The sequence below is a fragment of the Anas platyrhynchos genome, chromosome 13 (genome assembly GCF_047663525.1).
Source record: "Anas platyrhynchos isolate ZD024472 breed Pekin duck chromosome 13, IASCAAS_PekinDuck_T2T, whole genome shotgun sequence".
Classification (NCBI taxonomy): Eukaryota; Metazoa; Chordata; class Aves; order Anseriformes; family Anatidae; genus Anas; species Anas platyrhynchos.
Genome location: NC_092599.1, coordinates 15,573,843 through 15,586,395, shown reverse-complemented (window position 1 = coordinate 15,586,395; position 12,553 = coordinate 15,573,843). Strand labels below are relative to the sequence as shown.

The 12,553-nt window shown below is 50.2% G+C and overlaps 1 protein-coding gene across 5 annotated transcripts in view; it reads right to left on the bottom strand.

Moving 5' to 3' along the window:
* Nucleotides 1-12,553, bottom strand: part of RAD54L2 (RAD54 like 2) — a 61,680-nt gene that overhangs the window by 26,505 nt on the left and 22,622 nt on the right. Inside the window, exon 1 of one of the 5 annotated variants that reach the window (XM_005023856.6) lies at nucleotides 3,565-4,254. The exons of the other annotated variants lie outside the window; for them this stretch is intronic. Coding sequence (XP_005023913.3) covers nucleotides 3,565-3,598 — 34 coding nt within the window. The 5' untranslated portion in view covers nucleotides 3,599-4,254. Of the gene's footprint in view, nucleotides 1-3,564; nucleotides 4,255-12,553 lie in introns of those variants that run through there. 5 annotated transcript variants of the gene reach the window in all.

Here is a 12,553-nt window from a genome sequence, read left to right as displayed (position 1 = left end):
TCCTCGGCCAGCAAAAGTGAAGAGCAGGGGAAAGAAAGAAGCAACCCGAAAACCAAAGGGAGAGAAACCAGCTGAGAAGCGCTGAGAGGCGGAATGGAACCTCCCGCAGCCGGCCCTGGTGACAGACAATCTATCTTCTGACTCCCGGGTTATGCAAGCAGAACCAGGCCCCAGACACCCAGCAGCTCTCGTTCCGGCCGCATACGCCGAGCCCCGGGTTACATAAACCCCGAGCAGCACTTACACAACGCCGGCTGCCCCAGCCCGGCACCGCGGGGCAAAGGCTGCCAGCGGCCCCGGAGCTCTGTGCTCCCCTGGCCAGCTCCACTGAGCTCCCAGGAAGGATGCGGGGCTTCAGGGGGATGTGGGATTTCGGAGGGATGCTCTCCTAGGGTTGGAGAAATGCAGGGCATCTCCTGCCTCGCATCCCTCTCCCCGGTAGGTAATCGGAATTACTTTTCCCCAATAAATGTCCTCGAGCCTAAAACGCCGCCTCCTCGGGAGCCCTCCCTCTCTCAGGCATTAGGCAGGGCAGGGAAACAAAGCCAACAAATGCTCCCAGTAAGGCAGCAAGTGAAGCAGGGATGGGTTACATTTGTCCTTTGCATGACGGGGGGTGTATGGGAGAGCAACTGAGTTACATAAATCTACCGCACGGGAGCCAGGAAGTGTCTCAGGCTCCAGTGCTGGAAAGCGTTCAACAAGCTGCGTGAAGGAGCGAGCTGAAACCTCCCCGTGCTGCTTATCCCAGTTAACCAGTAACCCAGGGCACAGATCTGCCAGCCAGGTTAAAAAATAAATAAATACAATCAATAACCAGAGACATCTAGGCAGCAAGAAACTGGATTTACCCCTCAGACCTTACTTTTTTTAGAACAGTTCAAAACTTCTTCAAAAAACAGAACAACTTTTTTTTTTCCCCTGTGAAGGTGGACAGACACCGATTTAGGTAACAAAGCTAATTTCTCCCCCACACTCACATTCAGAAAACAGATGCAAACCGGGGGCTTGCCAAGCTCCCAGCACAGTTGCTGGGGCCAGCTGCTCCCAGTACCCTTCTTAGGCACACATTTCTGGGACTAAGGAAAGAGGACGAGCAAGGGAGCGAGCGCTCTGCATTATGCAACGCTTACATAAGCATTAGTTTACTCTAGGTAGCTGGGAGTTGTGGTATTAGCTTTATACCAGGATACCCTCAAAGCAAGGAGAAATAAGAGAGGGGATTACTGCTGCCACACGCTCCCAAGGCCACCAAAATGGCAAACAAGCACCGAGCACAAGCTGCCAAACTTTCATCTTCGCCCCAAGGCCTCGCCACAGCTTCATTCAGGAGCTGGGAAGAGGGAGGGGAGAGAAGACACCCGGCCCGTGCTCATAACTTACAGGAGCTGTGTGAGACATCACCCCAGCACAACGCAGCCCCTCGTGTCAGCGCACCGCTTTGTTCTTGCTCACGGTAATGCTGTACAGGAGGGGAGGCTCCCAAAAACTCTGACCTGGCGCTGGCACTCCGCCTCGGGGCAGGGAGGTCACAACCAGGACGTGCTCCACACAGCGACCTCTCAACCAGCAGCAGGGCTGTTTTGCAGAAAGGGAAACTACGGCAAAGAACTGGGGTAGACAGCAGTGCTGAGCAGCTCCTGAGCTGTCAGCTCCCTCGTCTGTGCTCTGTCCTCTCCTGAAATAGAATTTCCTACTCGGGAAACAAAACAAACTTGTCTATTGCTTGGAGAACCGTAGCAGCGCAGGACTTGAGCTGCATTGGCCTTTGCTGCTTCAGTTCCTAAAAATTCCCCTGAAATTGCTTTGAGGGCTTTGTTTAATGAGGGAGGCATCACTTGGGAGAAAAATGCAATTTGTTGAGTTGGAGCCTGTGTGGCACCGCATTCCACTGGCACCTCTCCCGCCAAGCGCAGCCAAAAAAAGTGACCGAGAGCACTGGAGAAAGCTAATAAGCCCAGGGTGAAACACCACCAGCAAAGAATGAGCTGTTTCTATCTAGCTTTTCTTTTCAAAACACCGGCACTGCTTTGTGCGCTGCTCCAGCAGTTTGCCAAAGAGCTGCCAAGTTGCTCAGGGCCAGCAGACCTTCATGAATCCAGGGCGCAGTGTCACAAGGGCACCCCCATCCAAAGCAGGCAACACCCCAAAAAGCTAAGCTCATTACTCCCTGGAAAAAAAAAAATAAGGCAACAGGCAGCAGTTCCTTGGTAAATTTGCTGAGATTACAGCCAAACAACCCACAGGTGCCCTGCTCTGAACACCCCAGCAGTGTCCTGGCCCCCAGGGGGAGAACTCCTGACCAGTGCAACGCTGTGTGAGGATGAGCTCATTTGCATCTCGGGCTCTGATGTCTGTCCAAATGACCCCAAATAGCTTTCCACACAAAAAAAATATCGGAAGGCCTCTAGCCGGGCGTTCTCCCTCCACCTACGTGACCTACAGCCCCATTTCCAGCAGCACCTGCCCCTCCTGTCCTCTTTATGCCTGTTACCTGCTGGGTCACACACGTCACTTGTATCACCCAGATTCCTCGTTCATCCACACATTTGGCAGTGCAGTTCCTCTTCCCTCAGTTCACACTCTCCCAGAGTTACTTTCTTTGTCCTGCCACCACAACCAGAGATAAGGAAGTGAGAAAAGGGGATTTTTGCCAGAATTCACCTCTCCACCAATGGACAACAAACACTGCATGGCTTACATCTACCCTGTAATAAACTGGAACTGCTGGGGACCACTTCTGAGCAGCCTACGGCCTCATAGCATGAGCTTTGGAGGCAGCAGCCCCACGAGCAAGGCTGAAGAGCTCAGCTTCTGCAAGTAGCTGACCTCCAAGGAACAAGGTAAATACAAGCACAGGAAGTTTTTCGAGTCCAAAGAAAGTTTCTTCTCCAACACACAGCAACCAACCAAAGAGGCAGCCATCCCCACACCATGGCTGGGGTTTGACCAGCATCTTCTGTTTAATGGGAGGGCAGAAAAAAAAGAGCCAAGTGGCTCCCGGTCTATTTGGCACCGAGGAGGTGCTGTGGAAGGAGCACCCAGAGCTCTGCCTAGCGCACGGTCAGCGGCTCAGCGAGCACTTCACTGGCACCAGAGGAGCTTAGGATCTTACAGCTCTTCTCAAGGGAGCTGCTGGGGAAAACAGGCACAGGGAGTTGAAGGGATGCAGATATAAAACACTGGATATAAAATGTTACTGATATTAACAACTACCTCCCCTCTTGCTAAAAACTCATGCGTTACAATATGACAGCAGCAAAAACAGTAACAGACAGACCCAGGGCGTCACAACACTGAAGTCTTCACAATTGAAAGCACAAAGAAAGTAAGTTTCTTTCTTGTATCCCCTCCTTAAAATCAGTAAGCACTGCAAGACCCTGAAAATTCACCCATTGCCATCAGAGCGTGGTGGTTAGGAAACGAAAACCTGAGCCCCAGCTCCCGGGGAGCTCTGCCAGCCATCCCGTGGGGTGCTCCAGCGCAGGGGGGTGGCACAAGGAACCCCGCAGGGAAGCAGGAGCGATGAAGAAGCAGAAGGAGAACGAAACACCTGCGTCCTACCTGGGAACTGCTGGGACTCATCCAGGAGTAACATGCTGCTCTGGGCACCGCCTTCTGCCCGCACCTCTGTCCCAGCGCTTGTTCAACGTGGCCGTGTGCTCCTGGCCCTCCCGGTATATTCCGGGCTCAGGGTCTGGAGGAAAAGTTTCCAGTGGCTCCCAACAAGTCGGTATCTCTGCCCTCAGCCTGGTGAGCGCTAAACCTGCCCTCGCCGGCCACTCAGCTCGCAGGCAGGAAATGCCTCCTGAGAAAACAGTCCTGGATCCTTAAGGTTTCCGAAAATACCTTTGGTGAGGAGCTCCCGGTGCGCGAACCCACTCAGCCGGCGCGCTGGCAATCAGCGTGCACCTATCTGCCCCGAACTCGGCGGAGACGGAGCAGGGTCACCGTTACATAACTGGTTAAATACGCCTCGTGTTGGGTCTAAATAAAAAACTGCTCTGCCCTCCCTGGAGGAGGCAAACGCCACAGCCCTGCCCCAGGTGGCCGCTGCTCCACCAGGGACTGGCAGTGCCTGGCGTGGCTCCGGGAGGCGATGCCGCAGCACCCTCAGTGCGCCCAGGGAGCGGGGCGCAGAGGGGAGGGCGCACGCGGGGGACGCCTGGCTCCTCTCCCCCGGCTGGAGCGGCGGAGCTGCGCGCCGTCGGGATCGGGTCCCATTCATGCAGCCCGCCAGCCAGCTCAACTAGTGGCAGGGAGCGAGGCTGAGAATAAAATGAAACTCCTTACATAACCAGCCAGGCTCCGGCGGGGCCCCGCGCAAGGGGAATCCCAACAGACAACAGGACGGCCGGGGATGGCCGCCGCGCCTCCAGGCTTCACCGTGCCGCCCAAAGGAAAAGGAGCACGGCCTTCTGGCTTTGGGAACAACCCGAGGATCTGCGGGTTTGCGAACTGTCTGCACGAAGCCTGCCAGCTCGCAAGAAACCGGGACAGCTGAGCCCGAAACCTGAGCGGTTTGAACTTGTTTGCGCAATAATAAGCAAAAGAGCATCGCATCCGTGGGCTCCTACATCAGCGACTGCTGCGTGCCTGCAGGAGGCTCTGAGCACAGCACGAGGACTCCAGGTGACATCTCTAAGTCTTTAAGGAAATAAGCGTGTGGAATTTGTGGAGCACAAACTTATTCGGAGCTTCCTGCCCACCACCTGCCTGCACCAGAAGGCCAGGAACAGGAGGAAAGGAGCGCGTAGAGCTGGGGTTGAGCCCCTAAGGGCTGGAGGTGCCCCTAAGGGCTGGAGGTCCTGCCTGGCCTCCTTCAGCACCGCAGGGACTTTGTCCTTACCTGCCACCCCTCAACAGGGGGACCCCATTAGTAACAGACAGCAAACCTGGGCTGAGGGGCACGCAGCGAGAGCAGCTGGGTCTCTGCGAGCATCTCTCTGCAGACGAAGGCAGCTCTTTGCTTGGAAGAGGCAACAAGCTGGAGGGGGAGAAAACGAGCACGGGCACAACCAGCCCCAAGCTGCTGTGTGCAGGCGGCCCTGGCGCAGCCCCGTGGAGCTGCGGGATGGAGCAGAGCGATGTGCAGCACTCCTGCCGGCCACTGACAGCTGGCACGGCTCTTACAAGGACTGTGTTCATCAAGGGGCGAGAGAGGGACGAATATATTAAAAGTACGCAGCCAAGGACCTCACAGCAGGCCTTATAAGGGCTCGGGAGGGTTGGAACAAGCCACCAAGCGTGACCTCAGCATCTGACCTAGCAGATTTCTGAAACTGGGAAGCAAGATTTAAAGACAAGCACTTGTGTCAATACAGCTGGGTGCTTTCCAAGGCTTGTTACAGCAGCCAAGCACAAGGAAAATGGAAGTTGATCGCATCAGAGACAACACACACCTGACCTTTTCCACAGAGGAATAAAAAGTCACTTTCCTTTACCTTAGGGTGCAAACCAGAGAGGGACTGTGCTGCTCACAGCAGCCTTACTGGTGAGGCCACCACTGTCACCACCACAGGTACATGCTCACACAGCCACAGTCTGGGTCTGCCAGAAACGGTCCGTTTATAAAAACGATCTCCTCCTGGAAGGTGAGCCTGTTATTGCTAAGCCCATTCACTGAACAGCATTTCTGTGAGACCAGGAGGAACGAGCTCCCTCCCCGACACTATCCCAAATGCAGGCGAGTTCTTGGTGAGGCACAGGGACTGCACCAGGGGCTTGTCAGCAAACCCGTACAGCTTGAGAGGTTCCCAAGTCAGCGACGCAGCACACTCCCCTGCTTCAATCACTCTAAAATTTGTATTTTCCATAGAACACCAAGATAAAGACACTTCCGAGCATGGCTCTTATCCACCTGACAAGCCAACAGCAGCACCCCTGAGCACTAGAAAATCATGAGAATGCTGTGAATGCTTTTTGGAGAACCCCCATGACAAAACATGCCCTGCTTCAGCCTCAGCACCCAGACACTCCAGGGCTGTTTAACTGTACTGAATTTCAATGTACTGAAGCAAAACAGCTGTTAAAATAGTCACATATTATCAGAGCCGGGGGATTTATATCAGATATTTATCAACAGGTTAGTCAGAAAGTCCACTGAGCTACAATCCCAGCACGTGTATTTTTCAGTTATATCCTTCAAGAAGCTGTTTTGAATCTCCTCCTACAGCTTGCTACGTTGCTGCTGCCACCACGAGGTATTTGTGCATTGCGAAAGGGTGATTTTGTACAACTTTAACTCTGTTCCGGTTTCACTTAAGTGCAAAGCTGACAAACACAAGCTAAAAGTACACAAGTGTCACTCAAAGAGTGCTTTTAATAGTTCAAGTACTTAAATTACAGAATTTGTTTGGACGGAATTAAACTAGAAATTGCTGTTCACCTAGCCCCAAAAGAGTTTTATCTTGCAGCCTTCTCCTGTCTCATTCCTGTCTTCATATTAGCAAGTGAAAATAATGTCTTTGTATTCTTTTTTTTTTCCCAGACTTACTCAGTAAGCTGCATGCTGAAGAAAACACGAATAAGATGTTTTCAACATCTGCAGCACAAACTGCTGCTGTTAGAAACAGGTAGCGCATCAAAATAAAATTTGAGGTGTTAACTTGGGTATAAAAATACGTGTTGTATCAAAAACTTTGATCTAAATGATGCACTCTGGTTCATCACTCATAAAAGTTCATTTCTGCAGTTTTCTATAAAGCCTAGCGCAACAATTTAAAGTACCAAATTAAGCAAGTAACCGATGTGGTGCTGTGTTTCAGAGGCTGAAGAACAGCCGTAAATTAACTAAAACAGTTCCCAAATCTGCTGCTGCTTGGCCACAAATACTCTATTTTTACAGCAGCCAGTTACATGCATTTTATTTAACCAGTCACCAAACCAGCACAATGCCAAATAAATTAAGAAAAAATGAAAATGAGCCCTTGCATAGCTTAAACTCAAATTCAGAACAGAAGTGTTCTGAACAGTTCTGCCTGGTACATCTGAAAATAAAAGGAGGCACTGCATGAAATGTAAAGCAGAGAATTGTGACTTTGGCTTCACCACAGCTTCATCAGGCAACCTTGGCAAAGCAACTTTGCCACTCCTTACCTGTTCAGGAGGGAAAACACCACCTTACAAATTCACTAATTAGCTTCCTTGTGATTTCATTATGGTTTCGCAAGCTGCCGGTGGAATACTGTAGCTGTTAGCAATGACTAGGTGGGGCACAGAGCTGAAAACAGCACGGGGAAGAAGGGATAAAACCTGCCCAGTGAGCCTGACTGTCCTCTGTCAGAGATTCCCGGGCTCCTTTGCGATAAAGAGAAATTTATCTTTAAAAGGCAGGTTTCTGGCCTGGGACAAATCCATACACACACTGCAGAGCCACAGCCACAGGCTTTTTTCTTTAGCCACCCAGAAGGATTTCGGGGTTGTATCGTGACATATGTGATAGGTTGAAGGGGAGGAGGAAGGAGAGGGGGGAAGAAAGCGTGGCGAGCCGTAACAGCGCATCACCTCGGGAGCTCGGCCATCGCTGTGCCAGCCAGCGGGTGTGAGAGCAGCAGAGCTCCGGCGTCATCGCCTCCTTTTAAAGCAGCTGAGCGAGTCGTTTCTGGAGTTACACAACAAACACTTCCACGCCACCAGACTTCGTGCCACGCTCTCAGGAAAGGAAGCTGCTGTTGGAGCCTGGGAGGGAGGCAGGCAGTCGGGGACATTTTGGCACTTCCCTGGCTTCGGATGAATGGAGGAGATAGGGAAAGGGTTGGGGCTTTTGGGCAGCACGAGGCTGGGCAGCTGAGACACTGTCAGTCTGCAATGCCCCGCAGTGCAGCAGCAGCGCTCAGCATCCTTCCTCCTGCAACCACACCTCGCCCGAGGTGGGTAACACGGGATCGGGATAAAACGCCCTGTGCCCCAGACAGCCCCCGACACAACCCCACGTTCCTTCTGAAGGACAGACCATGCCGCATAAAACCCACAGGCAAAGCATGCAGCCTGCTGTAACAAAGAGTTCCAGAGAAATCGGGGGAGCTTTTGCCCATTCAGGAGTGGCAAACCTTCCTCCTGCAAGTTCAGCATCTTTCTGTGTTACTTACCAAGGGGCAATACCCAGCCTCCTTTTGCTTTTGCTACTAATTTTGTATTTTATTCAGCAGGACTGCGGACACAGAGGACAGCCAGCCCCTACCTTTCTGGCTCTTAGGAAATCAACATAGCTCTGAAGTTTCAGATTTGCAGAGGCACAGAATGGATGTCTAACAGACACAAAGCTACTGCAGATGCTCCTGCCCTTTCCAGGGAGTGAGAAAGCATTAAAAATAACCACAGCTTCTTAGCTACAGCAACCCACCTCAGAAATGCATTACATACCTGCAGTTAAATGCAAGTTGGCTGCCTTGAGGTTATCCCACAGCCTACACCCTTACAGTGAAACCTTTAAGTGTTCTGATCCGTAAGGATTGTTGTTATCAGACACTACATGAGAATTCCCCAAGGTTTAGACGCAGACCAATATGCAAGATTAATTCATAAGCAAATTTTTCTGTATGCAGTGATTATTTCTGCACCTCTACAAAATCACACATCCCATCCTGCCTGCACTCAACTATTAGCTTGGAAGGCAGTCTACAACACAGTCACTACCAGCATAAAAGTCTTCCTGCTCATTCAAAACCAGCAGAGTGCACAGCGGTACAGGGAAGTTCAGGTTTGGTTTCCCAGGCTTGCAGTAGCCCTGAGCTTTGTAGAGGCAGCCAACTTGCTGCTGAGGTTTGCTTCCCTCAGCGTGCAGCCTGCTGGCTTCCTCAGAAATAACGTGGGAGGACTCTAGAGGGAGCTGCATCCAGACACAAGTAACTGAAATAAGAGTCAAGATAAAGTCCATCAGAAGGAAAAAAAAACAAAACAAAACAGGAAGATGTCAGTCACTGCTCCCACATCCCCAATCCATCTTGCATTCTGCACCTGGGAATGTGCAGGTTAAATCACAGGATTATTACTTACTGGCACCCATCACTGGCATACGTACACCCTGTACAGCCAGGTTTAAGTTTAAAAAAATCCTTTTTATTAAGAATCATCTCCAGTGCTTTTTTAGAGGTAACTCCTGACTTTGTTTGCTCCCCCTTATCCTCCCCACAAGCCTTTTTGCGGGCTCCCCAACTTGCAGTCCCCGAGCAGAGCTGCCTTTCCATGCCGAGCTCGCACCAACAGGTCCATGCCTTCCCTTTCCCCTGCCACCAGCTGCTGGCTAAACAGCAAGGGTGAAGAGACCAAAGCAAGAAACAATCACATCCACTGTGCTCGTGTCCTGCAGCAAATGGACGCATTTCATTAAAAAGGGTTCAAAAGTAGAAGGGAAAAGACTCCAGGTTGCTGGGACTGATCTGTACCAGTCACTTCAAGTAAAATTGCAGGTAAATTACTTCCTAGCTGCAGCTCCCCTTTGCCTTTTTTTTTTTTCCCTCCTCCTTCTGCAGCACAGGCCATTCTAAATTTGGATCCGAAATGGTTTAAAACAGGATATCATTTAGCAGCATGTTATTCAGGAGACTGTCTCCACACACTTCCTCTGCCTCTCAGTTTCATAAAAGTCAGTATGACATGACCTCATTTATGAGAACAACTTCAGAGAAGCCAAAGCTTAAGTAAATGAGTAGAGGATCCTGTTAAACGAACAGATTTATACCAAAGACTTTCCCTTCTGTAAGGACAGCAGCTTGCTCCGTTTCCAACCCCACACATTCAGCTGGGGAGTGCCCCCCAGCACCACAACTTTGTTGTTCCAGCACTTTCTTGGGGGAGGAGAAGAGATGGAAGTTTGGGGGTGGAAGCACCTGAATAAAGCTCTCCTAAAAGGAGGCAGCTCTAGGATGCATTCAGGGACCCTTCCAACAAGGCCATGCACTTCCAGACTGCAGGCAGGAGAAGGGGAGAATATTAATCCACACTTCCAAATCACTTTAGACAAATACTTTCCAGTAATTTCTTGTAACCGCAGTGTTAACTACTTATAATTTTCCCCCTCAGGTTAGGGAAGAAAATTTTCCAGCTACCTACAACTCAATTTCCCACGCAATGTAACCGTACTGCTCACTACACACACTGTGATGAGCTACAAAGAGCCACAAGGGAACATCACATCGAACAAAGTCCATTCTCATCATGATCTTACAGCAAGTTTTCCCCCAACCACTATGCAAAAAATTATAGGCAAAGCTGATCCAGCAGCACCACTTCAACCAGAAAGTCATTCCTTTAGCAAGAGCCCAAGGAGAGCAAAGATCCTCACAAATCTGCCCCACCAGCTCCGTCTGGAGTGAAGCACTGCTGCGGTGTTTGGGAAGCTCAGAGCCACAACTACAAGCAGCATGCTCGAGTTCAACCAAAAAGCAGCCACAGAAAGGTGTTCTGCGACATGCTGCACAAGTGAGAGGTGCTCCTACTTGAAACTAGTGTGTTATTCATATACCTGGGGTTATTCAAGATCACAGGCAGCGATGAGCATGGTTTGTGAGAGGCTTGGGTGAAGAGAAAGGCCTCTCCCCTCCCTGACCTCATGCACCATCTGCTTCCTCTGGTCTCCCCTGAAAAGGAGCCGAGTCTTGATGCTGGTGCCTTCGCCCTGCAAAGAAGCTGCACTGCAATAGAAAAACCAGCAGCTGCGAGCCCTTCCACTCCCTCGGGACCTGCAGCTCTGTACTGCCAACACAACCGTGCCCCCTTCGCATCTGTAAGGCCCCCATGCAGACCAGTTTGGTTTGCAGCAGTAGTCTCCAGCATACTGTTACTGGCTATCCCCCGGTCCAGTACATGTGCATATTAAGAAGTGCAGTGATAGGGTTGTAACAGAAAGCTGTCCACTGCTGTGCTCCAGAAGTACCGATTTCAATCCCTATCTGCTGCTCCTAACCCCTCGTCATGCAAACACAGACAGGAGCCTGAGCACAGTGTCTGACTGCCTGCTTACGGCACCTTTCAGACACCTGAAACAATCAGCTCTTAACACTTTCCCCTGAAATATACTTTTAAAAAAACGTGTTAACCCATATTCTCAGAGGCAAGAGAACAAGCAACTTGCTATGGCTATTAATAGCAGAATGACAGCAACATGTATGAGTAAGAGACAATGATCTCCAGACACTTCAATCAGAACGATCCAAAGATATACAGAAAAAATGAAAAAAAAAAACAAAAACAGAACATTACAGTAGGACCTGTTCAAACACTCCATTTTTCCTTGGGAAAGCTTTGAGGTATGATTTCAAATGCAGGAACCGTTCATCTGCAAAATCCATATTGGAGGTTTGTTTCCTTTTTGCTCAGATTAGCCTTTATTCCTATGGCGTGCTGCACAGCCCTGAGCAACTGCCAGGATCAGAGTTGTAAGAATCCTTTATCTCTACAGTCATGACTACACCACGCTTGTAGCAAAAAGGATTTGGGGAGTTCAAGTTCTTCGCAGTCGTGCACTGCTATCACAAAATCAGACACGATTACACCCGGGCTGCTGCCCAGAAGCGATGCGAGCAGATGCAGCGGGCAGGGATGCCAGGGCTGGGAAGGGGAAGCCTCCGGCTGTGCCTACAGCACGCTGCTAGGATGGGCGTGCAACCCGGCACCCACCGGGAAGGAGATGCAGGCAGCACGGTCGGGATGTCCTGGGTGAAGTGCACTGGAGGAAGGACTGAAACTCCAAGTGCTCCTGCACATGGCGCTATGGCTCATTAACTGCCCAGCACTGCAGAAACGAACAAAGGATGCAAGCTGTCTAGTTATTAACTCCTGCTTATTCAGAAGCATTCAGGAAACTAGCCCACATGCTCTTCTTCCCCTTGGAGGCAGGGTTTAGTAACTGCTTTCATCAAGTAAGTTTGCACGGTAAGAGTCCAAGCTAACTTCTAAATCATCTCCATAACAGCCCATACTAACCTCAAACAAAACTTAAGGTTCTGAGCAGAATTGAGGAAAAAAATCCATTACAACTGAAGACAACCCTCAATACGGAAAATACAAAGACCTCAGCAAATTCTGAAACAAGTCACTGCACGAATTCCCCACACAACACATCAAAAGGACCTGAGCAGGCTGAACGTACAGAGAGCAAGTCACCAGTGAGCCTGAGGCTGGCCTACCCACCACCAACAGGTGGGGACGTTACATTCACCTTGGATGGTTCTTCAGAGATCCGAATCACCACCAAAACACAGAAAACCTACTTCCATAAAATAAAGTCACTATTTTTTAAGAAAACTACAAAAATGTTAGTTTTATTGTTATCAATACAATTCAAAAACAAGTAATCATTTTCAGCCTGGGGACTTTCAGCCTGTTGCCCTTCCAAGGAAGGAACAGTGAAAGATTATTAATCTTTTAAATCTTTTACTGCTAGAAATTAATCTTTTAAATCTTTTACTGTTTTCCCATTACGGGGGAAGGATCCCTCCAGGATCCCTGACGGAACATCTTCAGGATAACCACAATACTAGGAGGGGAGATGGGCACGGCTGGGAACGGGGAGCACAAAGTTCCAGCAGAGAACCAAAAGCTTTTTAAAAGC